This window comes from Lemur catta, chromosome 11, assembly GCF_020740605.2.
Source record: "Lemur catta isolate mLemCat1 chromosome 11, mLemCat1.pri, whole genome shotgun sequence".
Taxonomy (NCBI): domain Eukaryota; kingdom Metazoa; phylum Chordata; class Mammalia; order Primates; family Lemuridae; genus Lemur; species Lemur catta.
Window position 1 is genome coordinate 45,460,178 of NC_059138.1, and position 27,871 is coordinate 45,488,048.

General features: G+C 32.6%; 1 protein-coding gene across 2 annotated transcripts in view; it reads right to left on the minus strand.

Annotated features, from left to right (window-relative positions):
- PCLO (piccolo presynaptic cytomatrix protein) overlaps positions 1-27,871 on the minus strand; it is a 348,144-nt gene that overhangs the window by 107,501 nt on the left and 212,772 nt on the right. For both annotated transcript variants that reach the window (XM_045564481.1, XM_045564480.1), the window contains exons 7-10: positions 24,938-27,125; positions 19,517-19,653; positions 12,777-12,867; positions 753-878 (exon numbers count right to left, since the gene is read on the minus strand). In XM_045564481.1, the coding sequence (XP_045420437.1) occupies positions 753-878; positions 12,777-12,867; positions 19,517-19,653; positions 24,938-27,125 (2,542 nt within the window). The remainder of the gene's footprint in view (positions 1-752; positions 879-12,776; positions 12,868-19,516; positions 19,654-24,937; positions 27,126-27,871) is intronic.

Genomic DNA, 27,871 nt, shown 5'->3' on the forward strand with positions numbered 1-27,871 from the left:
TTACGTATTTTGAGAATCTAGCTGTAATATTTTACTGAAAAAATGATTAAATATATATTTTATGGCCCATTAGCTACATCTGTCAAGTTTATTACTTTAAAATGCTTATGATGTAATGAGGTGATTAGTCTCTAAAAATAGACTGTACCTAGTACAAGGGTTGGCAAACTTTCTGCAAAGGATAAAAGAATAAATATTTCAGGTGTTGCAGACCATACAGTCTCTGTCATGAATATAGTTCTCCTATTGTCGCAGAACTCAATATGTAAATTAATGATCATGGCTGTGTTCCAATAAAACATTGTTTACACAAATGGGCAGCAGATGGATGCAGCCTGCGGGTCATCCATAGTTTGCTGACCCAACCTTAGTATGTAATGAATCATATTCTGAATTTTTTGTAGCTCTAATTTTAATATAATTTTTCTTGGTATTTATGAACCATTAATCCAGATAACTAAAGTGTTTTTTAATAAAATTGCCCCAGTCAGTAAAAAATTTTGATTAAGTGTTTCTTAAACAAGATATTCCAGTAGCTAGCCACCTGCCAAAAGGACAATGCAATTGAAAATAAAATGAATGTATTTGTGGACGTATCTATTTTTTTTACAATACTATAGTAAAATTTCACAATTAACTATAAGGAGAGGTTTACCTAGACAGTAAAGGATGATAAAATTTGCATATTCAATTAAAATATGTTGAATATGAGTACATTCAATTTACTTGACTTTAAAATTCCTTATTCTTACCTTCCATCAATTTCCCTGTCTGTTCTGCACTTCCCCCAGGAAGAATCTTGGCAATATAGGCTCCAATTTCTCCACCATGTCCAGGAATTTCTTTACCACCCACAATTCTAATTCCTAATCCGTTACCTATATTGAAAGATTAGCAAATTATTAGTAATAATTTAAGAAGGGACAATAGTTATAGCAAGTTATAGGGTGCATAAAAAGAGGGTCTGGTACCCAGAAGCTACATATAACATGACTATTAGAAATGGACACCAACAACAAAAATACATCATTCTGATTTTAATAATAGTTGATATAAAATTTTCTGAGATCTTGGCAGACTCTACAATGACTACCCTGATATTAAAAACAATTTTTATAATTCAGCCATATTCAATCACATACTAAGGCCTTAGAAATTTTGGCCAGATATTTTGATAAAATTTTATAAAAGGATGTTCCCAGAGAATATAATTCACTATGGAATTAAGGAACATTTTACTTACAGAAATGTCATAATAGCTATCATAAATGGAGAATGCATAATCCAAACATACAAATGATTGCAATGATAAAGTGAAAACACGATCATAACCTGTAGGTTCTTATTCATTTTTCAGCTTTAACTCATTAACTAATATTGTTTGTATATTAACATGGCACTTACTACAAGGCACAATACAATTATTCTCGACTGATGAACAACTTTGTAAACTGTTCCTTTTTCCACGGTACAGATTTTTCTGTAATTAGCCATATGGATAAACGATAGAGAATAATTATTATGAGAAGCCTAATTGAGATAAATATGAACAGTTTTAGTTTGTGCGTTCTTTTAAACAGCTAAAAATTAGCACATGTACACAGCACTGAGGATATCAAAACATAGAAAAGAGAGAAGTGCCTATGCCTTTCATCATTGACGGAAATGTTGTTATATGGTGCATGACTATACTTCAGTTCAAAGTGGTTTTAAGACCTTGGCTTTGATGATTTTGAAAGGTAAGAAACACATACTAATAATGACAAATAATACCTTCATAGCTCTTTTAAAGCAATGTTTCTCAACTGGAGAGTAACTTTGCCCTTCAGGGGATATTTATCAGTGTCTAGAGATATTTCCGGTTGCCAATCTTTCTAATTTTTATGATTTAAAAATTCTAGATTGTGTTGACATTTTGGGCTACAAAATTCTTTATTGTGGGAAGACATCCTATGTGTTATAGGATTTTTAGCATCATCCCTGGCCTCTACCCACTAGATACGAGGATGCTAGTAGCTTCCCTCTGAGGGACAGATTCTGCTAAAAATCCTACAACACACACGACATCTTCCTACAATAAAGAATTTTCTAGCCCAAAATGTCAATAGTGCCAAGGTTGAGAAACCCTGTTTTAACGAAAGTAATGTATTTTTTTTTTTTTTTTTTGAGACAGAGTCTCACTCTATTGCCCAGGCTAGAGTGCCCTGGCGTCAGCCTGGCTCACAGCAACCTCAAACTCCTGGGCTCAAGCGATCCTTCTGCCTCAGCCTCCCAAGTAGCTGGGACTACAGACATGCACCACCATGCCTGGCTAATTTTTTCTATATATTTTTAGTTGTCCAGCTAATTTCTTTGTATTTTTTCAACAGAGACGGGGTCTCGCTCTTGCTCAGGCTGGTCTCGAACTCCTGAGCTCAAACGATCCACCCGCCTCGGCCTCCCAGAGTGCTAGGATTATAGGCGTGAGTCACCGCTCCCGGCGAAAGCAATGTATTTTAATTATTTTACATCTAACGGGACTATAGCACAATCTACAATTTTTAAATCATAAAATTTAGAAATTTCTGACTGAAATTGTTACAAAAATAAAACAAGGAAATCCTTTTGCAGAATTCCTTCTATAGAAACCACTGGGTTACAAAAATGAGGACAGATCCTATGTAACACTGATATTTTAGACACATATTTTTGGGGTTTCAATCTGTCTGAATACCTTTTAAAATACTCTTTTCCCAACAAGTGCATATATAGTACTTAGAATTCACAAACAGACTTAAAATTGTTATATCTTATACAAGTAGGCTAAAAGTGTAGTTGTGAGACTTCAAAATCTATTAATTAAATTGAGTTCACAAGGTAGAGAGACATGTGAACCAATAGTTACCACAGAGAACGTAAGTGCTTTACAAAAAAAAGCAAAGTCAAATTTATAGTAATTTCTCATCATATAAGCACAGCTGTGGTTAAAGAAGTCTTACAGGGAATTTTAGAATTTAGAAAATCTTTAATATAAGTTGGAATATTTATAGAAAAGAGTTCAATGATAAAAGTAGTAAAACCATTTAGAAAAAGCATTACTTCTAATGTAGGAATTACAATTTAAATGCATTGGTCTTTTTAAGTCTCTATGTATATTATAAGTATTTGACAAATATGGTTATTATGTAGTCACTTTTAAAATAAGGTACACATAAAACAAACATGAGCATACTAAAAAAAACCTTTTACATTTGCATTTAAATTTGCAGTTTAAATCTAATTTTGTTTGTTGATATTATCACAATAAAAATGCTGGTCTTTTATAGTATCACAAAGAATGTTTTATTTTCAACATTAAAATAATAAATCATTATGAAGTTATAATTAGAGCATTAAGTTTAGATAGAATGAAAATACTTGTGTAATATCAATATTATCATATGCTACATCTAAGCATCAAAGAAAATAAAATATGTTAGTGAATATCTTGTATCTTATGAATAGCAGTTTTTACATCAATTTTGTGGCCAGGCACAGTGGCTCACGCCTGTAATCCAAGCACTTTGGAAGGGCAAGGTGGGAGGATCTCTTGAGGTCAGGAGTTCACGACTAGCCTGAGCAACACAGTGAGATCCCATCTATACAAAATATTAAAAAATTATCTGGGCATGGTTGCTCCTGTCTCTACTCCCAGCTACTCAAGGCTGAGGCAAGAGGATCAATTGAGCTCTGGAGTTTGAGGGTATAGTGAGCTATGATCATGCCACTGGACTCTGGCCTGGGTGACAGCAAGATCATGTCCCCAAAACATTTTTTTTGTTTATTTTTCATAATAAAGTTATCACAGAATGAAAATATATTGGATAGTTTAGTCATGTCATTAGTTGGGCTAAAAAGAAGACATTATCTATACAAATATTAATGATTATGAAGTACCAAGGATAATGGAAAAGTCCCCAAAGAACAGTTCAATTAAATTTATTTTTATGTAGTTTACACGTTAATCATACTCTTGAGTAAGGCTGTGAAAATTTATTTTTATATTCTTTCATCTACTTATATCTATGTTATAAATTATCCATGTAAATATTTAGGAAAATAATCCAAATTATATTAAAAATCCATAGTAATTTCCCTTTTCTGTCCTATCAAATGTTATAATTTATTCATTAATAATGCTCAAACATAAAGGCCTAAGGAATCTTTCACTACTTTTCTTTATCTTTACTAATTTTTGCCCATTAAAAGAAAAACATTTCTACAAACACAACAGTGCATATTAATCACCTTAATAACAATCTATAATTGACAGTTACCAGCAATATCAAAATTAAAACACAACACTCATGCCAGGTCTAATCTGCCTCCAAGCCTGAGCATTCAGGTTATAAACTCAGCTATTCCCATTAACTTTTTCTTACCCAGCCAATTGTTTCAGGCATGAAAATTGCTGTTTAACACCTTTTTTTCTAGTTTTAAATATATATCTTTTATGTCCATGAAAGATTTAAAGAGAATATTTCATCTCATATTTAATATTTCCATGAATGTCAGTTCACACTTGTCTTTTCTAATGTGAATAATATTAAGATTAAAAATGTTACGTGTGATTCAAAGACTGTATAAAACCCTATCATACTCACACCATACCGCATGAGATGAAGCCAGGTTGGCCTGCCATGTGACTGAGATGGCCATTGGCAATGGGAAATGTGACAAGTAAAAAATACACATCAGATTACATTGGTATTTTGGCTTTGTGGAAAGACACTTTCCAAATGACAGATAATGCATATGCTGTCAAAGTAATTTTACTTGAAGTACACAGAATTTCCTTTTCCTGATATATTTCAGAAATAATTCCCACCAAGAAAATTTTCCAGGACTGACACATTCGTAAATGCATGGCTTCATTCATACAACGACATAAAATTTTTTTTCTTCATTTTAGCTTATATAAGACAATTACAAAATCAGAAGCATGAGGACTAAATCTAAAGGGTTTGTCTGATACTTCATAAAAGGCAATTAAAAATAAGTTTATTCCATTTAGCAGTACTTAGGGTCTAAGCCAAAGTGATTGATATGAAATTAGATGTTACAAAATTAGAAAGTAGGGTCCGTTTATAGGTCTGGCCTTAATAATAAATTGTTTAGATACTAATCTCATTGATGGCAGACCAGGCCAAGGGGTGGGGTCATTCACTATGTGTGTTACAGAAAATTGTTTTATTGGGAGATACTGATATAATCCTATAATGATGCTGGAAATAAAATAGCTTAAACAGTGTAAAGCTATAATGTACTTTCTGAAATAAATGTCATTTTTCCTTACATAAAATATAAGTAGGAAGAAAAATGCTATTCTAATTCAAAACTGACTACGAAGTGTTCTCTTTTGTATTTCTTGACATAATATGGGATTGTGGCAGACATACTCTATCATGTTCACTAATGAGCCATTTCCTGTGTAATCCCCAGCCTTTGGGAGTGCAGGCAGAACTTGTGACTTGCTTCTAATCAATAGGATCTGGCAAAGGTGATGGATAGCCACTATCATGATTCCTTTATGTTACATAAGACTCCATCTCAGCAGACTAGAATGAGAGACTCTCCTGCTGCCTTCAAGAAGAAAGTTGCCATGTGTCAGAGGGCCTGGGAGAGGGCCTCACCGTGAGGAACTGAGTGGCTCCTGGCTGACAGTCAGTAAGAAAACAAGGAATGTAGTTCCACAACTACAAGAAAGTGAATTCTACCAACAATTGCATGAGCTTGGAAGAGGACTCCCAAGCTCCAGAAAGAAATATAGCCCAGCTAGTGCACAGGTTACAGCCCTGTGAGATCAGGGCCAGGGGACCCCGTTGTGGCATGCCTGCACACTTGACCCATGAAAACCACGAGATACTGAATATGTGCTCTTTTAAGCTACTAATTTGTTTTGCAGCAATAGAAAACTAATACAAGAATGAAAGTTATATTCACAGTTTTCTGTGCACACAGTATATATGGACATTAATTTGGTAGCAAAGCTTGCAAGACATTTGTGCTTAGTAGTTATAACAATAACTGAACACTGATAGATAAGAACAGTAGGAATGCAAGGAAAAAGGGAATGTGAAAGAATAACATTTTGTCCATAATAAACAAAGAGAAAGAGTTCAGTTGTGTGATGCTGGGGTTCTGGGATAATGTGTGTAGCAAGTACATGGTATCTAGGCAGCACTAAATATATACTGGCATGAATAATAAATGGATGAATACAAAAAAGCCTATTTTTTCTCTAAGTGGAGCTAATGCATCAATGATAATGATGTTAAAAATATGTATATTATGTTCTATTTTAGAAAATGCCTCTAAAAGTACATTATCTCGTTGGATCTGAAAATAATAGAACAGACCTTAAAAAAAAACAAACCCAAAACCCTGTATTGTACATGTGAGGAATACGAGGCTTTGAGAGGTTAAGCACGCCAGGCCAGTGCAGCTAATACAGGGGAAGCCAGAGTGAAGTCCACACCTTTACTCCAAATGAGTGATTTAGCGGTGCATCTCCCATCTGGGTCATGCCAGTGCACCTGCTTTGGAATCAGCAGGCATTGGTTTGAGAGCAGCACACTCTCTACTGCCTCCTATCCCATGTAGTTACAGAGAGGAGAGTGATGGGAGAGGGTGCATCCAGATCATTAAAAGGAGAAACTACCAAGATATGAAAAAAGGTGTTGGGAGCCAGCTTGTCTCAGTCAAACTTAGGAGAGGAAATGTTTTTTGGCTAAGATAGCCCAAAAGCTATACTGTACAGTTTAATCTGTAGCTGCAACTGATTAGTTGGGAAAGATAAATGTTTTTTAATCAGTATAATTTCTATCTTTTTATTGCTGCATAAATTTTTGTGGATGTTTATATCTATCTATTGAACATTAAAAAGACAGAATTTTACATTTTTTAATACTAAAGCTTTAGCATTATAATACAAATTGCATATATCTGTTAAGTGATAAGTAATTAAATTAATATTTATAAATCTTATATCTTGGTATGCATATCTATAAAGAATAAGGTACATACATACCTGGGAACAATGACTATGGTAATAGCCACTATTCTGGGGGGGGTTTGAGACACTAATTTAGAGAGAAAAGTTCTAAATTTGCTGAGTCACTTTAGGGATATAAATAAAATCCTGATGTCCAGGGTATTTTTACACTATAGGCTGAGCCTGTTCTCATCAAAATCAATTTGCTTTTAGTGAAGAAGGTATTCAACACAGTTCAACATTTCTGCTTCCCTATATATATCAGGGGATTTTTTTTTTTTTTACTAAAGAGTTATTTAGTACAGTTATTTTTGGTTATTTTTATTACTGTATTAAAAATTATTACTACTATCTGGAACGGACGATAATGTGTTACATGGAGTTAGATAACTGGGCTAAAATATTCATTCAACCATAAAAAAGAATAAAATCCTGTCGTTTGCAACAACATGGATGGAACTGGAGGACGTTACGTTAAGTGAAAATAACCAGGCATAGAAAGAAAAACTTCACATGTTCTCACTTATATGTGAAAGCTAAAAAATAAAAAAAAATTAAAAAAAAATCAAATTCATGAAATCATGCTTTAAACAAAAAGTGAGCTGTTTTTATTTATTGTCATCCAATTTTCTATTATGTCAAATTTACTGATCTTTTATTTGTCAAAACATCTCAAAATATATGACTTTGAATAGATGGACTCTGATTTTTGTACCTTCTGCTAATATATTATTTTATATTTAATATATTGTTTGATTTTTTTCAATCTCTTAAGTATCATCTAACATTTCTAGAGTTTTTCCTACATGTCTGACACTATTTTGTAGCTTTCTGGTATCATTTTTTTTAACCATCTCTACAACATTTTGAGTTAGGTACTATCCATAGCATCTTTAAGACAAAAGAGCTAAGACTGAGGAGAGTTAGAAACTTGCCATAGGGTGTCCGGCATATGAAAAAGCTAAAAGTAGAACCCATTGCTTTTTCTTGACCCCCACATCTTTCTTTCTACCTTCACTCATGGTTCCAATCGTAAAGGAAATATTCTAGAAGATCAATATAGACCCTTACTCCTTTAACTGAATCCTATTTCATCTGGCCTATTTATTTCTCCATGGAGAATTCATATACATTTTACATTTATGCCTTACATTTTCACGTTAATATTACCATTTATCCTCCTTTCCTACAGGTTAAATATCTTGAGTGTCTTCACCTTCTCCTCACAGAATCAATTATTCATTCATTTAATTTTATTTTATTAAGAGTGCTTGGAAAAATGTGTCAAACCATCTCTAGCTAGAAGCAAACCCTATAATGTCACTTCCTTAGCAGAACACAATATACAAGCAATATTTATCCTGACAGATGTCAGGAGAAGTGGTAATATTTCTGTGGAACTGGTTCTGACAATAAAAATACCTTTGTTACTGAGGAAGTCAATCCAAGTTTTCACCAAAATTTAACAGGAAGAAATTGTGATTTCAGAAGAGATTAAGCCTGAACCTTATTTTATTTCCATAATTTTATACTCAATTTATTCCTAAAAATAGCGCTTACAATGAAAACTTGAATCATATGTAAATTTTACTGTTAAAATAATAAAAGAGAAAAAGCCATCTTATATGGGCAGGAAGAAACTTAGGTATCAAGGCACACTTTGTAGGATTTGCTCAGTTCCACAGAAGTTCCAGCAGTTAGCATGGAAGGCACCTGTGCTTGAGGTGACAGTTACACCTTCTCTTGGTCTTCTATGAGAAGCAGAAGAGATGGCATAATTGTTTTAATACTTTCTGTTTGAGAGCCGGCTGATCCGAAAAAAATTAGTTTTCTCATAAAATGTTAATGTAAATGATGTTGGAGAAATGTTAAGTGGATATGAGCTATAATTTATCTAAATCACATGGCATAGCTCACTATATTTTTGCTCCAGTTCCTCTTTATTTGCCATACCATCTTTGAGAACAGCAGTACAGTCTCAAAGGTGATGCTTTTTTTTTTTTTTAAACTGTGTAGCTTTTTCATTATGATTAAGCTTCTGTTTAGAATTCCACTTTGAAGCAAACAAAACAATTTTTTAAAAGACCTCATAAAGGAAGCTCTATTTTCTACTACAACAAAAATAACATACTGTATATCCACACTAAAACTTGTTTGCAAATATTAAAATACTGGGAAAAATCTAATGGAAAAACAAAATGTAGACTCTACAAACAATGGAATATATTTAGCAATCAAAAGGAGCAAACCACTGATACATGCTACAACACAAACTAACCTAAAAAATGCTCATAAAGTGAAAGAAGCCAAATGGAAAGATTCCATTTATATGAGATGCTTAGAAAAGGCAAAGTAAATGAGTAGCTGTTGTGGGGCAAGGGAATCTGGAAGCAGAGATTGTAGTGTTGAAAATTTCTAAAACAAGATTCTAGTGATGGTTGTACAACTCCATAATTTTATTAAAATCACTGAATTGTATGCTAACAATGGATATTTATGATTGTACTTCAATAAAGCTGTTAAAATAATAATAATGATAATCATCATCATCATAAAGAGCTACCCACATCTGGTATTGCTACCAACTAGGATCCAATAAGATCTGTTATAATTTGTCTCCTGTTTTTGAAAACTCATAAAGACAGTGACTAAAGCCGAATAGAAAATGAGCCAACTATTTCCTAAGAAGACACTGCTATCTTTTGGAACTAAACAACATTTATAATGTTCTTCACTATTATAATTGCTAATTAGGCTTTCTAGCTTTGCAGATGTAGCCAGTCCATTATGAAACTGTACATGGCAAATGTCTTTTTTAAAATTAGAAGAATTTCTTTGGCTTGTTTCAAACAGCTGTGTTTCTGGAACCATAAGATGGGGTTCTAAATTTAAGAAAAAAAAAAGGAAGACATTTTTTGCACGTTACATTTGTTTTTTACTTATTCTGTTCATTTCTCTTTAAGAGAAGAGGAAATAACATTTGTTGAGTATATAGTAAGTACAAGATATTGTGTTACGTCCACTTGAAATTATGTAAGATAAATGGAGTTTGTCTTATTTTACAGATGAAAAGACTTACTCTCAAAATTTAAATAAGTGTTCAGGCTGAATTCCAATACAGGTCTTTATGATACCAAAACTCATTACTGATTCTCCCCACTCTACTGCCTTATGCTTTATTGAAGAAAGACTTTCAAAACCATTGTATAGTTGTTGATAAATGTCTATAACTATATCTTTGCAGTTAAAAGTTAAAAGATCAATTTCAAAAATAATTATGGACCATTTTATAGAAGATTGTATATATATATATTTTAACTTGTTATACATATATATGCTGCCTTTGTGAAACAAGATAAAGATATTACTGAGGAGATAGTGAAGAATAAAATATAGTATGCCTCCTCTTTCAGAGTGGAAGATGGTCATTACTGAATTTTCATTTTGGTTACAAAAGATAGTAGAAATACTATGTACCTTTTATAATATTTTATAAAACATGTACATGATAAATACACACAATTTTATCTGTCAATTAAAAATACGTACTCAATTAAAAACACTAACATATACATGACATTTATAGCTAAGAAATAACAATAAATCCTAATATCACCAAATAATTTAGTCAATCAAACTATGCTTTTGGTTGGGCAGCAAATGACATGGGGACTAGCCAGGTAGGTAAGTGCTCTCTGCCAGTGTTTCCCTGCCACTGGTTTAGAACTTCTAGACACTATTTGTCAAATATTGCCATTTCTGGCTTTCAGCCTTGCATATACATATATGTAAATCAATTTAAAGTACTGAAAACTCATTTGAAAACAATACAGATTATTTGAAAACATTCAATTTAGTATGGGATCATTGTTCCTAAAGACACATGTTAAATAAATTCAATAGTGTAGAGTAAATATAACAAGGAAACTATTTTTACTATTATTTTTGGTAGCTATCAAAAGAAAAAGAGGCATGCAGATAGATGATATAGTACATTGCTAGCAAATTTGATGTTCAAAACAATAATCCTCTTTTCTCATTCTGTAAAAACTATATACAGAGGAAACTGAATTTAGTTTTGAGACTAGAATATTTATAACAAGAAATTAATAGCACTTATATGTGTTATTCTTACATTTTAAAACTTTTTTTCTAGTTGAAGTAAAAGAAGCAAAAAGAAAAATAATGTGTTGCAAAAAATAAATAATAAGGTTGAGGGGATAATTCCCTTAATATAGCATAAAAACAATAATACCCCTAGAAAATAGGTACATTGAAACTGGGTCCTGACGATTTAGAAAAAATGATTTGAACATTTTTATTGTACATCATGAAAAAATAATTTTGGCATTGCTGGAAAGTATTATGTTGTTTTGCTTTATGAGCTGGAGGACTGCAATAGTTTTTAGCAAGTAATTACTTCTACAAAAAGAGCTCTAGGTTTTAAGATTCACCCCTGGAATTTTCATCAGTACTTAAAATACAGTCTGAACAGCAATAAAACTATGAAAGGTTGAATTATCTGTCTCTGGCAGAAGAAAAATTACCTATTCTTAAAAGGAAAACAACATTAGACTCCTAATCGATTCATTCTCTATGAAAATAAAGAGAGGAAAATTGCTCCAAGCAAAACCTATTCTACATCCACATGTTCCATTTTCTAAAATCTGCAAGGAACGTAACAATTGCACTGAAGAAATACCTCCTTTGTTCTTTGTTATATTAGTACTTTAAAAAAACAGTACATATACCATGTTATATCTACTATCTATACATATATCCATATATAAATATGTATATATATTTATGAATATTTTCTGTTGATGTACAGTGTCCATTAAACTCAAAGAATATACTTGAGTGAGCATATAGGTAATGTTCATCTTTTGAAATTTCATCAATCTTGGAAAAATTTATATTTAATCTCACCAATTTAAATAATGAAATATTTGTCATATAAAAATTGTCATATAAAAATTCCATCATTTTTCAAAAGTTTCAAGGTCATGACTGACAAAGGAAGACTGAAGAACAATCAGATTGGTGGAGATGGAGGAGCCATGACAAACAATTAAATGCAAAGTGGGATCCTGAATTGAATCATAGACCAGGGAAAAAAACCAGTGGTTTAGTGGGAAACTCAGTTTGCATAAGGCTTATGGAGGTTTTAATAGTATCACATTAATGCTAATTTTCTGGGTTTGATCACTTTATTGTGCTTAGATGTTTACATTAGACAAGCTGGGCAAAGAGTGGGCCAAAGAAACGTCTGTATTATTTTCTCAAAGTCCAAAATTATTTCAAAATAAAAAGTTTAAAAATTCTATCATCAGCTTTGGTTTATAAAAGGACACAAACAAAAACCCAGTATTCAAACTGAGTAGGTATAAGGAAATTTATTCATTAGAATAATTCAAGATAGGTTTTTACTTCCTGTATAAGATTGTTTTATACTCATAAAACCAGTGACCATATTACTTAATAAAGCAATAATTATGGAGAATTGCTAATAGCATGCATATTGAAAAAATTCAGTTAATGAAAAGAATAAGTTTTCATTTAGTAACTCCTCATATTAATGATGTCATTAATGTTTTTATGTTCAGATGTATAGCCTACAAATTTTTTTACATTTTCCAACATACAGTTTTTGATAGAAAAAGTAGTGTTTTCTAGAATTTAATGAGCCACATAAACTGAAGTCCAAATATCTGTGCATACATCAAGCTGACATTAGAATAAAAGATTATTTGATTTGCTTTACCTGAAACTGTGTGATCCTTAGAGTCTCTTGTTATTTTTATCCTTGCATGAGGAAAGATGTAGTGCATAGTCTTCCCGTTCATCTGTATAATCTAAGACATACATGTGATAAGGTGAAAAATCTATGTTAAAGACACTTAAAGTGCAATATACAGAATTAGACTTGTTCATTAAAAGTACATTGATTAAGTTAATGAAAATGTAGTAGAAGGTTCTCAAATGATGGCAGTTTAAGCATCATACACTAATACTATATGATGATAATACTGGTTTCTGAGTTCATTATGTTTTTTGCATTTATAACCAATTGCTTTTGCAAACTGATTTGTTGTATTTGGGAAATTAATGAGTGCATGTACTCATTTGTTACTACAGTAGTATGTAGTCAATATTAAAGACAGTGGATAGACAATATATATGGAAAATTGTCAGCTGCTGATTTTGCTCTGGAGAGCCTAGAAATGAAAACGCATTTTTAATTATCAGCAACTAAGTAGTGCTAAGCAAGAAAAGCTGGAGAAGATCCCCTTCCTCCACATCTCTATCACCATAATTAGGATTGCTTCATATTTACGTTGCTTGATTTTATCATGGAATTGCACTTCTGCTGAGCACATCTTCCAGAAGTTTCAGTATATACTGGATGCTGAGACTAATTCTGTATAACCAAATAAAGCATTGTAATGCTACATTCATTCTATACTTTCTGGAGCCTCTTTTGTATTCAAAAGTTGTGCTATTGACGGTGTTATTTCTCACAGACATTCTTTAGGGTAGAAGAAGTACACTTAAAGCTACTGTTGCAATTCTCATTATTGAGACTTGAACATGAAACTACTATCGACTGCCTTATCTCTGTTTCCACCTGGTGAAATGAGGTTTCTGATACAAAAGCAAATTAGCAAATGCAAACTTGCACTTTATATTTTATGGAAGTTTGCTTTCAAAAGTGATTTGTGAAATAATGAAAAATAGAAATAGTAAAATATTTATTCAGAACTATACTAACAAGATTTTATTAGTATGGAGTCTTGTATCTATTGCCTTAGGAAAATTTTTGACTTAAGTTACAAATGAAATAAAGTCTAATATAGATAAACATTTCATGCTACCTATTTTAAAAATGTTTAAAAAGTATTTGTGAATAGCAACTCAAAAGATGAAACAATTAAGAACCAAAGAGGGCCGGGCGCGGTGGCTCACGCCTGTAATCCTAGCACTCTGGGAGGCCGAGGCAGGTGGATCGCTCGAGGTCAGGAGTTTGAGACCAACCTGAGCAAAAGCGAGACCCCATCTCTACTAAAAATACAAAGAAATTATCTGGCCAACTAAAAAATATATATACAGAAAAAATTAGCTGGGCATAGTGGTGCATGCCTATAGTCCCAGCTACTCGGGAGGCTGAGGCAGAAGGATCGCTTAAGCCCAGGAGTTTGAGGTTGCTGTGAGCTAGGCTGACGCCACGGCACTCACTCTAGCCTGGGCAACAGAGTGAGACTCTGTCTCAAAACAAAAAAAAAAGAACCAAAGAGATGTACATTTTGTAAAGGAAGGCTCTTTGGAAAACTTGTGTGATTTTGATGTGCCCTAGTAAGTTCAGATGTATAATTGCTAGAATTCTGGATATTAAAAATAAAATAGGTATTGAAAAAATGCTAGCTAAAATTATAGCCTTTAGCTTTTATTCTCTTTAGAAAAGAATAAGCTTACTCAGGCCTTGGATGAATATAAAACACTTCCCAAATAACAGCAGAATCCTATTAAGTCGGGGAATATTATGAAAATTTAGTATTATAAAACAAAAATATTATTTACAGGATTATAAAAGTATCAGGGTTAGTGCAATCATTCAATCCAGATAATTCATGCTAACTTTGTAAACCACTGAACACCTTACTCATATTCACAACAATAAGAGCTTACCTTTTTCTTCTTTCTCCCTTTCTCTTGCCTCCTGTTCTCTCTTCTCTCTCTATTCCTTTGTCTTTCTATCTGCCTGTCATTCTCTTTTGAGTCTCTCTCTCACCTTCTTACCTCTACCCTCCTACTCTCCCCCTTACCTTTTCTCCTTCTACTTTCCTTCTTCCTCGCTTCCTTCCCTTCCCTAATCTGCACTTAAGTCTTTATTTTTTGGGGGGGAAAATTAAATTGTGCACGTTGAAAATTCTACAACTATTAGATATAACTGAACTTTTCTTTGGTACTATAGATAATGCATTAAAATTGGTGGATATTACTTTATTTTACCTCAAATGTATGATAATTTCATGTATTACTTAATAATTCTTTTTAAAAGTCATTTTGCCCACTTGGCCAAAAATAAACTAAGTAAAACACAATTTTGCTTTTTAGTATTCTTTCCAATTTCCAGACTGGGGAGGAGTTGATGTAATCTCAGAGCACATCTATTATGTGGTTTAGAAGAGTAGTCAGGTTTCCTAATTTTTTCACCAGAATTTTATCAGCTAGCCAGTATCACTTTTTAATTTATACCTATGATGATGTTAGTGGAAGGGATGTTGAACATCATCATTTTCATGAATGTTGCCTTCAAAGCATCTTACATGATTTCCTACAGTTTCAGAGACTGTCTACCACCCGCTTCATGAATCCACTCAATAAATCAAAAACATAAAACTACCGTAATTATGATCAATATGGCTAAGAGTCTATAGAAAGCAGAGGCATCTGTCTCCCATGTATGAACTAGATAAATCTCAGCTTTTTTCTAACCATTGCAGGTGAATATTGAGAGAGTCCTATAGCAGATGGGGTTACAGTGGAGGTGTTGCTACTGCCAAATAAGAGAAGGAACAAAGCCAGGGGACAGGACTGACGCCAAGTGGTTCCCCATATCTCATCATTATCTTTTGGTGATCCTGCATTGACAGAACTATCGCCTGTATGCTTCCCAGAAAAAGGATTGTTCCTCTTTCCTACCTAAAACATTTCAAAATAAATTATTTTCATGAATTGAGCCTTCATATTCTCAGTTAACATATCTTTTATTTATGCAGACATTCCCTCACTTAAATACCATGTACGCTAGATTCAAGGGAGAGAGTGCTCTGCTGGGTTCCTAGCCCTGTGCTTAGGCACTGTATACACATATACCATAGATGAAATAGAGAGCTGCTGCTTTCTAGGTGCACATAGCCCAAGACACAAAGCATTGGGTACTACTGGAGCACAAAGAAAATACACTTGCCCCATATGTGGGGAGGTGGTGGTGGTAGTGTCAGGGAAGTCTTGTTGCAAAATGGGGCAGGTACATGGACACCTGAGTGATGAGTAGGGTTAGCCAAGGGAAGAGTGGAGGAAAAGTATTCAGGGAAATACATTCAAATGCCCGGAATAAAGAGAAAGAGTGGCTCTTTCAGAAAAGCTTAGTGTATCTCAATGTAGCAGTTACATGAGAATTACAGAGGATGTGGGCATTAGTGCAGAGTGGAGGGATTTTATAATACTAAGTGTTGACCTTTACAACCATCCTGTGAAAGGTATTAATCTTATTTACAGATTAAGTGACTGCGGAAAAATTAAAAAAAAAAAGGTTAGGTGACCTATTCGATTCACAAAGGAGAGCTGAATTTTCACCGAATAATACCATACAAAGGTTAAACATAAATATATATGGAAGAACATATGGATTTGCAGATTTGGTTTATTTTTATAGTTAATATGATTGTGAGTCTAATAAAAATTTTCCAGAAGTATTCTTCTACCCCTCTAATGTATGTTTTACATAACCTATTTTTAAAAGCAGATAAATTAGTGCTTGCATTAGTCAATTTGGTTTTATTACTTATGCCTCCAGAGCATTTTATGAGCATAAATTCTTGTTATGCATAAGTTTTAAAATAAAAGTATCAGAGTTTACTGGCACCAAGAGTTCAATATTATCTTTTTATGATTAGAGATGCAAAGAAGTTAATAAAACAGGGATGTCATCTTGCTATTCTCCAAGCCAAAATATGATTATGATGAATTAAGGAGGAAGATAGTATTTGAAGACATATATTAATGCAAAAAAGCATAAATTTTGAACTTATATAATTAAACTTTTGAACTTTAGGTAATTAAACCATATGTAGAGTCTATTTGGGGAAAAAAAACTACAAAGAAAAGCATATAAATTATTTTCACAAAAGTCAGCATATTTATAGATTATTTGGGTGAGGGAGAAGTTATGATCTCGAAGGAACACATGGGGGTTTCTTGGGGCAGGCAATATTACTTTCCTTGGCCTATGTGGTGGTTATCTAGCTGTTCACTTTATAACCAGTTTAAAACATCACGTATTTGCAGTTTTGATAACTGCATATACATTTTTTTGTTGTATGTTAGATATGAAAATATAGGTATAAAATGATAAAAATATAAAAAATTACATTTGGCAAGAAAATATACATTAATATGTTACATTTACCTAACAAGAATCCTTATGCTTTCTCCTTTATCAGATATAGCAATAAATTTATTAAGTAATTCTCAAATATACCCTCTCTGCTTAATTTTGGCATTCCATCAGTCTATAATTATATTTTGTTTAACACATGGGCTGCCACACTAGAAAAAAATTTTTTCGTTGGGGTCATGGTGTTTTATTACAAAAATAGAACAAAAACTTCACAAATAAAATGATTCTTTCTAACTTAATGAAAAATTTGTTATTTTTTTGTCTTCTGTGTATAGGCTATATAATAAAACTTGAAAAATAGTTCACGCGGCTCCCAAGGTAGAGACGTGTGAATTACATATGCTTCAAGAAGTTCCAGGCCCAAAACTAGTGTGAGTTAAATACAACTCACATGGCAGTTAATGTGTTAAACTATTATGTACTATATACTCAGATCAAAATCATAAATCTGTGTATATTAGTAACAGAAAATAAGAAACAAAAATATCTTCAAGGATATCCATATTTCATCTGCATAGAATAGAATTTTAAAAATTATTGTTTGGATGGATACAGATTACTTATTATCCTTACAGAATATTAGTTAGATAAATCAGTTGGAGAAGACTATTCTGAGTACTCATAGAAATAGCTGTTTTGGGAAATAAATGTATTGGAGTTGTTATTTTTTAGGTCTCCAGTTTATATTGTTTATCTTACTATGATTTTGTTAAGGTATTTATGTTTTCATTGACTTGATCTAGCTTTGTGGGAAATACTAAACTTCAGAGAAACAAATTATATGGGCATGATATAATAAGTATATCATTACAGAGAGATTCTTATAAAATACATTTAAGGAAGTCATTTTCAACTGATAAATTTATTACTTTAGTAATTGTAGATAAAAGAAGGTAAATTTAAGATTTTTAAATGTGTTCATAATGGTTTTATTAATTTTCTTATTTCTTATTTATTATTTTCTTATTAATCTTTACTTCCCAACCAGATCTATTTGGTGAGAGTTGAAACACAACTATAAATACAATTTTAAGAATAACAAGATAAGCTAAGAAAAGTTAGCTAATTCAATACCATCTGATACATTAAAAAGAAGTACAAAGAAATGGAAATATGTTGACATGTTTACAGAGGTAAACACAACCCTAAACCATAAATGTATTAAAGATATCAAAAACTAAAAGGAATATTTATAATATGTAGAGGAGAAAGATTTCCAGAAATTAAGATAGCACAGAGAAACACAAAACGGAACAAAATTCTGAGAAAAGAAAATAGCTAGAAACTTGTCCGTAAAAACTGAAATTGCTTAGGAAGAAATGAAATCTGAGATTAGACAGTATTTATACAAGCAAAAGCCTTGTTTTCTTTTATACCTCAATATGACAAACACTGAATTAAATTGTAGTAAGTTCATATGGATCTTCTTAGCTGTTCAGAATATGGTTGTTTTCTTTATCAATGAATAATTAATTAAACAGGATTATTTAGGAGCTGATGTAAGTGAAATAAGTCAACTATCTCCTCTGTGGATGTTTTAATGATTAGAATGAGTACACAACTGCAAATATCTGACCTCCTAAGACAATTGATTTAAGGTCACTTGACTTCCCAGAGGAATCTCCTCCAATTTATCCAATCTACCAGATATATTTCAAAATTCAACTCAAACTTCACCTCATTTGCTCTAAAGTGAATAAGGTGAATTTTCGTATCATATGTATCTAATTGCGAAATTTATCTCTGTTTCTTCATCTATAAAAATATATTAATGAATAATACGTACTTTATGTGAGTAGTTTTGCAAATAAAATCTAAAAGGAATGCAAAACAACTAACATTTCCAAATAATAGACCCTCTAAAATATAAGTTCCTTTTTCTCCTCCAGATGAAGTCTTTCTTTCACAGCTGACTTGGTTTGGCCATCTTCTTATTTGCTATTTCTTAGCATTTGGACATCCTGTTATTAGAAAGCATTGAATATTACTCAAATCTATTTTACTCAATATTCCATATGCTCTCAGAAGCTCAGTGTCTTCTTGTATAGCAGTGCAGGATTTGCCATACAAACTTAATAATGATCTGTTGGAGGAATGAATCACTTAAGTTGCCTGGAAGAAGTATCACAGCTCTAATCCAACGTCCAAAAGTCATAGCTGATGGAATAGGACACTTATTCCTTTAAGTTAATGGAAAAAAATCATTTGTGAAATTGATTGACAAATATCCCATTCGTTTCAAAATAATGAGACCATTCTAAAACAGAATTGAGATTTTTTTTTATATAAATCTAAAGCAGATTGCTAAATATAGCACTTACTTGCTCTTGATGTTGACTGAGTGGTCTAGAATGGACCAATCTTTCTGGCAGTTTTCGGTCCAGACCGTGTCCATTTTCCAAACGAGATTCCCGGGGTTTATCAAACCAATCTGTTTCCTCACGACGCAGATGATAGGCTTTGGAGACCAAGCAAACATCAAAACACTTGCAACCACAACTAATACAGATGATTGAAGGCAGCAGATGTTCTGTAGTACTAACATGCACTGGGTTTGTAAACCATACATGCATTTCAAACACAACTCCTAAATGGGACCAGAAGAATTATTTTCATATTATGCTAAAAATAAAATTGTGTCAGAAATTTGGTACCACAGAATAACCTGGAAAAAATGATGCACATAAATATTCACAATCTCAGAGCAAAATGAAACAAAACACAATCAAATTTTAAATCAGGAGAAAAAAGAAATTTAGATAGTGATGGAATAAATAAATGAACAAGTGACCAGTCCTCAAAAGTCATTATATTTAACCTCATTCCATCAGTTCCCACCTACATACATTCTCTCCCATACTCTCCCCACAAACCACCACTGAAAATCAAAAGAAAATATATTCCTTGAGCATGAAATTTTCTGTCACCTTCCCACTATTACATCAATCTAGTGCCAATATGTGGCTGTTTGCTTTAATATCTTTTGAAAATATGACATTCTATGACATTCACAGATCAACAAAAACATTTATTTCTAAGAGAATCCCAGGTGTTATTGCTAGGAATATGTGCCATGAGCACTTGGTAGTCTAATATTAAAAATATCTCTATTACAATTATAAAATAAAAACAAAATGATTATTTTCTGAAGAGAGCACTGATTTAGAAATCAGATTGAAAAGTTGATTGTCTGCTTTTTATACTTAAATTGTGATAAAACTTGGCATCATAAAATATTTTTTTGAAAAAGCAACCATATTTAAAGTACACAATTATTATTTCAAGTTTTTCATCCCATTCATTAGTACTTCTCAGGTCTTTTAAGGCTAATACATAGTAACTGAAAATCTTACTTTATTTAATATATAGACTTTGACTTATTTTAAATTATTTTTTACTTTGTAAAAGGATCCCTACTTGGTAGTTTCTGGAATGCATTGTACTTCCTAAATGGCAGATGGAGCAGCCTTCTCAAGTGCTCATCCTGAAAGATTTGTTGATGATGCTGTCAACCTACGCTTTCTTGAAACTCCAGCTTCTACAATCATACTATTGAGTCCCTTCTCTATCTCAGTATAGTTTTCTCTTTCTGTCTACAGCCCACCTATCTTCTCTTCCAAAACTTCCTCCCAGACCTTTTTCCCCTAGACCATTTCCATTATTTCGTTGCTGGCAGGGCTGGCAAACCCACAGCATATGCAGCACTACTCACCTCTACACGTCCTGTGATCTTGGTCAACACCGCTAATTAACCACAGTATTTTCCCCCAATAAACATGAAATGAGAGATGATGTGTCATCATTTAGGCACTCACTCTTAGATTTGAGAAAATACAACAGTATCTACCTGGTTTGTGACTGAGTTATGTACTTGACTGATCTCACCTGTTAGACTCTAAGCTGCTGGAAGGCAAGGCTCCTCTCTTCTTTTTTATTTTATTTTTTTTCCTTTTTTTGTCCCTCAACACTAAAAACAATGTCTTGCACATGGCATAACAGTCAATAAATATTTGTGGAATGAATGAAGCATAGAATAATTTGTCATTAACTAGAGAAAGTTAAGTATCCTAATGTTGATAAACACATTTTAAAATAAATATTAATTTGTCCCTTGGACCTCATTAATAAATACAAATTTTTTTCATAATCTACTCAATAATTATTATGGTTTTCCACAGTCTTAATTTGAAACCAAGTGACTAAACTTACAAAAAAATTCGTGTAATAGACATTTGATCAGCAAATATAAATCCATTATTTAATCGTCAGTCTCTGAAGACTTATTATCCCCAACCACGCTAATGTTATTTTGTGTTACTTTTTATAACCTTTAAAAAAAAATTTCTCATTAAAGGAAAATAATAATGCATACAAATTTTAATAAATTAATATTCTGATTAATACAGTACATAATTTTATTTGCATATATTACTTTCTTAATTGCATTTGAAATACAATTCTGTAAAATGTGTGTTTACTTTGGCTGTGTCTATAGAAAGAAAGTGGAATCTCAACCTGACCTAAATTTTGTTAATTTATTTCCAATTCTGATTACATACTTTGATTTTCTGTTATTTCTTATAATAACCCTGTATGAAACTGAATGAGGATATCTATTATCTTTTACACTGGAATTTATAATCAACCAAGAGCAACCAGATTAAATAAATCTGCTTTTTTATTGGACTGTTCCTTCATCATTTAGAGCCAGTTATACATAAATGTTAATTGTTTTAATTGCAATTGTCTGATCTTCCATGGTAGAACCTTTAAAGGCCACTTTAAAAATTAAATTTTATAACAGCAATAACATTTTCCAAATTAGTTTATATAATTTGATGGAGATTAACATGCCTTTTTAAAAAATTGGTAATATTTTCTTGAATCCCTAAATGTAAAATACAAATAAGTCACTTTTGGATCTAGTATTGTTCACAGGCAACAGTTACGTGAATAGTTTAATTATCCTCAGTATCTAATTCTGATCAGATCTTTTTTTAAAAAGACTGTATATATTGATGCTTTTGGGGGGGGCACAGGATGAACATTTTAGAAGAATGTTTTCAACAAAAGATCTGTGGTAGTAGAAATAAATGTAACGTTCTTGAAGCTAGAAATATTAAGCAACATGATTTATGTCTATCTATGTTTTTATCTCAAGTGAGATATTTCAAAATTAAAGTCTTACAGAATATATCTAAAAACCATTCTTATAGTCTATAACCTAGTGTTTAATTGAATTTGGAAAAAGCATACAACAAATAATCTGAAAGTAATTAAATTTGTTTTGTTCACATGATAGTAAATAACTGATAGTATTTTATACTGTTCACAGTTATCTTATATCATTCAAATAGAGATATAGTATATATTTGCTAAAAATTCCTTAAAAATATTCCTCACATTGCATGAGTTCATAAATGTCAGAAGTTACATGATTAGGAAAAATAGTTACTACTTTTTCCCTTAAATACCCAAGAAGTTCAAAATTTCAAAAGAAAAGTAGACCATGTCTCCCTAGAAGGAAAGTTACATGTTTTTGTGATATGAGAGCAAAGAAAATATATAACATTTTACTACATACATCTTTTTAAGGTAATCACTACAATTCACATACATACTATTATATATATAATTCAATTTGTTATAGTTGTCCTTTGTCTAATTCTATATAAATATGCACTTTCTGAATAATTTTGTCTGCTTAATTTTTAAATACATTTTACTTTAAATTCTTCTAAATTTTATTTTAATTATTTACTCCTTTAATATCATCTTTACATATTTCATAATTTTGTATGCTGCATGATGTCTCATATTTACTTTATCAAAACAATTTTTCATATAGTCTTTGATTATTATGACTTATATGTCATCCAAACATATAAATGAGAAAACAGTAATTTTTATATAGTAGATGTAAATAAATGCTACATATTGGGATATCTAGAAATATGTATATATTCAGCATCATGTTGACAAAATATCTGTGATGAATCAATGAATTTATCAAATTCTTTCCACATACATGATTATCATGAACAAACAGCTTTTAAGTGTTTAGTTACGCCATAGACTCTCTAGAGTTTTTGTTTTATTTTATTATTTTACAAATATGACTATTGAAGAGCTTTCTTACTTTTCTGCAGTAGTCATTTTATACATGTAAAATGGATTTTTAAAAAGTAAGGAAAATATTAAAGACTATTTTCACATACTGTCACAATTCTTATTTAACTATGAAGATTCACTCAAACAATTGGCTAAATAAAATAATAAACAAATTGAGTGTTTTATTTCACTGACTGTTTGTCAATAAAAATTGGTCAATCCAATAGCCTGTAGAGAAGAAAACAAATCAAAAAGTGACTGGCCTACTAGAATTTCACAAAGAAAAGCAGTTTGTCCTTCAGATCCAGTGATTATTTCTGTTCTGTAAAAAAAAAAAAAAATCTAGATTTGAATTTCTAAAATCGTATCTGTGTCTAGATACAGAAGGAGAAAGACAATCCTTTTCATAAAAAAACGTATATTTTCCTGTGAGTCCTCAAGAAAGATGTTAGATTTGAAAAGGGAGATGTTAATGTTAGCATAGTTCTGTGATATCTCCAAAGGCATAAAATAATATTTTATTTCCACAACTCCATCCACACCTATATTCAAATGTAAACCACAGAGAGGGGAAGGAAAGAACCAAGAATCATGAATCCTCTTGGTACAAGCAAAGCTATTCACATCCTTGTACCACTTCTCCCTCATCTTTACAATTAGACTTGAACTAGGCAAGTTTTAAAAATACTATGGATTTATTAAACAAAAATTACTTTAAACTAGTTTTTCTTTAAGTATGTACTTGAGTTAAAGCACTTCTTCAATATGAAAAACAAGCACAACAATTTAGTGCACAACAATGGGATAGTATAAAAAGGAAAGCCAAGGAAAAGGCTAAATGAGCAAATGAGCTTGAAATCCAAATAGCTAAAGTCACAAAAGTAATTTACAAATTTTCAATTTTAAATCTAAAGAATGCTTCACACATAGTAATAAGATTATTTCAGTATCTTATTGAGTGCTAAGCTTCCTAGCATGTAGTGCAAAATGTACAAATTTGTCACAAATTGTATTCACAATGAAAGAGAGATATATATGGAAAACATAAATCTTTTATTTAAGGAGAATTATAAAATTCTGCATTATACTAACATCAAGGAGTTATTCAAAAGTTTCCCAAAAGAGAACATCCTCTGAACTAATAAACACTGATCTCATAAAAATTCCATAAATAATTCTCCACTACAAAGTCTATCAGCATAGTACTTCATGGCTCTAAACTTTAATAATTTCACAAACTGAAAGAAACAGACCAATAACTTTTAAAATGCATTTTAAAAAATGAAAGAAACATACAATGAAAAACTTTCCAACTATGGATTTACAGGATGACCATATTTTATTGACAGAATCATTTGATAATGTTTTTAAAAAAGCCAACACCAAACAAATCAAGCAAACAACCAAGAAACGGAACAATAAAAGAATAAACTGAAACTAAATAAAGAAAAGCATGCTACAAAATCTGTACACAAGATAAAATTTCCATTTATAAGAAATGAAATTGAAGTGAGCATGCAAAAGACACACCAAGAAAAGTAGAATACATCTTTGAAGAAGGAAAATTAAACATGCAGAAAAATAAGAGTTTGAGTTTTGAGGGAAACAGGGTAGTTTGAGGCCCAATTTACCTTCACTGTCCGACATGGCATGTTGGAAGTCATCCATGATGAATGCTATGTCACGGTCATAGCCTCGAGTCCGTGATTCTTCCCTCATATGCTGCTGAACTTCAGGCAATGAGTGACTTGATCCAAACTGATCCCTGGTGTCTGCAGATATTGGTGGCAGGGGTCCAGCTGCAGCCCTGGCCATTCCCATTGGCTGACCAACAGGACTGAGTGGGCTTTCTTCTTCAGAATTCTGGGCAACAATTGGTATTCTTCCTCTACTCTGACTAATTGGCAAACTGGTAGGCTTAGTTCTGGCAGAGGGTGATGCATGGCCAAAGGAAACATCTAGAGCTTCAGCCTCTTGAGCTTTCAGTCTTAGGGAAGAGCTAGAAGAATCCCTTTTAATTGATAAATCAAGCCCATAGACAGAGGAAGGTCTCGAGGAAGGTCTCGATCTGCTACCACTACTGTATGGCTTATCTGCTTCATCCTGCAGAGCTGACCGTATGGTATTTCCTAAGGTGCCCAGTCCTGTGCCAAGAGATGATCCCATAAATTTTTGTTGGTCTGTAATATTTTTTCTGAGGCCAAAAGTGATGTCATCTTGAAGAAGCCTTGCCCTGGAAGAAATGCCGCCAATAGATGAAGTGCTAGAAGTCATGTAGCTCGAATAATCAGGTTCAAGGTCTCTACTTTCTTGAATAGGTGAAAATTTTGACATTTTAGGGTCAATTAGTGCTTTCTTATGCTTTGACTGCTTCTGATAAAGTATGGCTGCTGGTAATTGTTTTGCTGCTTGTTTTTCAAGTGTGAGTCTACTGATGCTATACTTTTCAGATTTTGGAAAATGTCTATAACTAGTATCAGCATGGTAATAATGTGAAAGACCAGCAAGGTGATCTAAGCTTTCTGTCCCTCTACGAAATTCTTGCTTAATCTGATGTTTCAGAAGTTTTAACTCATAAGGATCCTCCATTGGGTCTTCCTCTGCTTTCACGTAACTATGCAATCTGGAAGACGTCTGCAAAGGTGCTAGAAAATCTGTCACTTCTTGAGACCTACGTGTCTCTGTGGTTCGAAGGAGACGGTCTGTTTTTGACAGATCCTTTTCATGAAGGCTAAATGCGGTGCTTAATGCTGCTGTTCCTTTGGTAATCTCGCCAATGTCATCAATTAGGACATAATTTCGTGGAGTATGATGATCGATATCTGCATAGAATGAATCTGCAGATATGCTTGATATTGGACTGCTTGCCATGCTACTTCTTTCCTCCAAACCTATTCTTAAGTCCAAACTATTGTACTTACTACCAAGATGAGAAACAGCATACGTGTTATCAGTAGAAACAGGTGCTATCATCAGGGGTTGGTTGCGAATCACTTCATAGTTTGAAGTTATCTTGGGCTCCAGATATAATGTAGTTTGCCGTGGCTTCTGTTGTATCACCATCATCTGTGACGGTAACTGGTAAGAAGGTTGTGGGGTTGGGGTAGGTTGAGCTTGAGGTGTGAAGGACATTGTTGCCACAGCTTGGAATGTGGGCTGAGTCTGGTAAGGTGAAACTTGCTGATGGAACAAGGTTTGTTGCTGAAAATGGGACTGCTGGGTGTATGGGGTGGGTGCTTGGGTAGGAAGAGCAGGGGAAGAGTATTGGTATTGTGTGTAAGGACTTGTCGGAGGAACCAGTTGAGATTCTGTTTGGGTTTGTGGTGGTATAAACTGGCTGAACTCAGTTTGGGGAGCAGTTCTTGGTCGCTCAATGCCATGCTGACTTTCTATTCGGGTTGGTCTGGTGCTGTTCACTTCGCTGTCAGACATGTAATCACGATCCTCAGCTACTCCCTGGAGGTAGGCTCTCTCTCTCTTTTCTCTCTCCTTTAATAATGCCTCTTTCCTCCTGTTAATTCCCATTTCCAGGTACCGTAGCTTGGCATCAATCTCCTTTTCTTCTTCATCAAGTTCTGCTTGTTTCTTTCTAAGCTTTGCAGATTCCCTTTCCACAAGATCAAGCTCTCTGTCTATGTCCTGGAGAATCTTGGCTCGTGCCATAGTGTTGGTTCTGCAGATTCTTCTCCTGGAAACTGTGCCCATGGTGCTGTATGTGGACTGAGTACCCGTGGAAGTCTCCTCAGGAGGTGGATTTGGCAGAGTTCTCTTAACTTTTTTCTGGGCGCCAGTAGGTGTCATGGTTTGAGAACCTTTTGTCTATAATCAAGCAAACAAAATATAGAACTTTATTATCAAGGAAAAAATAAAGACCAAAAAAACTTCATAATTTACATTTAATAAAATGATTTCCTGTCTGTTTTAGCCATCACAGCATAATAAAATAAAAATTTTACATATAATTTCAAGTATTGATCACAAATGTAATTAATGGAAAAATAATTTTTTCTTTTTTAGTAAATTAGTTGTTTATTATTATAACTCATATAACATTATAAGTGAGTTTTGAAATCAAGCACCAAGCTCATTGTTTATGTAGGCTTATATTTCAGATTTTTAGAAGAACTCTAAAAACTCATTTTCCATCTAAATTAATATATATGAGATTATTTACAAAATGTATTCCCAGAGAGTTTGTGCTAACCATTTAAAATTTAAATTACATTTGTTGATGTTCATTTACCATATTAAGTTCAATAATTATATCTATCTTCCCATTCCTACCTTTACCTCTTGGAGTGGTTATCATTTCTATTCTGGTCCTGCACTGTCTTGAAATGGAATCCTCAAATTTTATAATATCTTTTTTTTTCTCAAAAAGGAATAATCTGGACTAATGTCCTATATTTAATCTTTCAATATTTTCATGACTGTTGGGTTTTATATCTTCTTTCAACTTTATTATTCTCTAATAATTTTAGTTTATTAATGCTTTAGTAACTTCTACATGAAGCAAAAATAACTGACTGCAATAGAAATCCATTGGAACCTTTATTTAAGTCAAA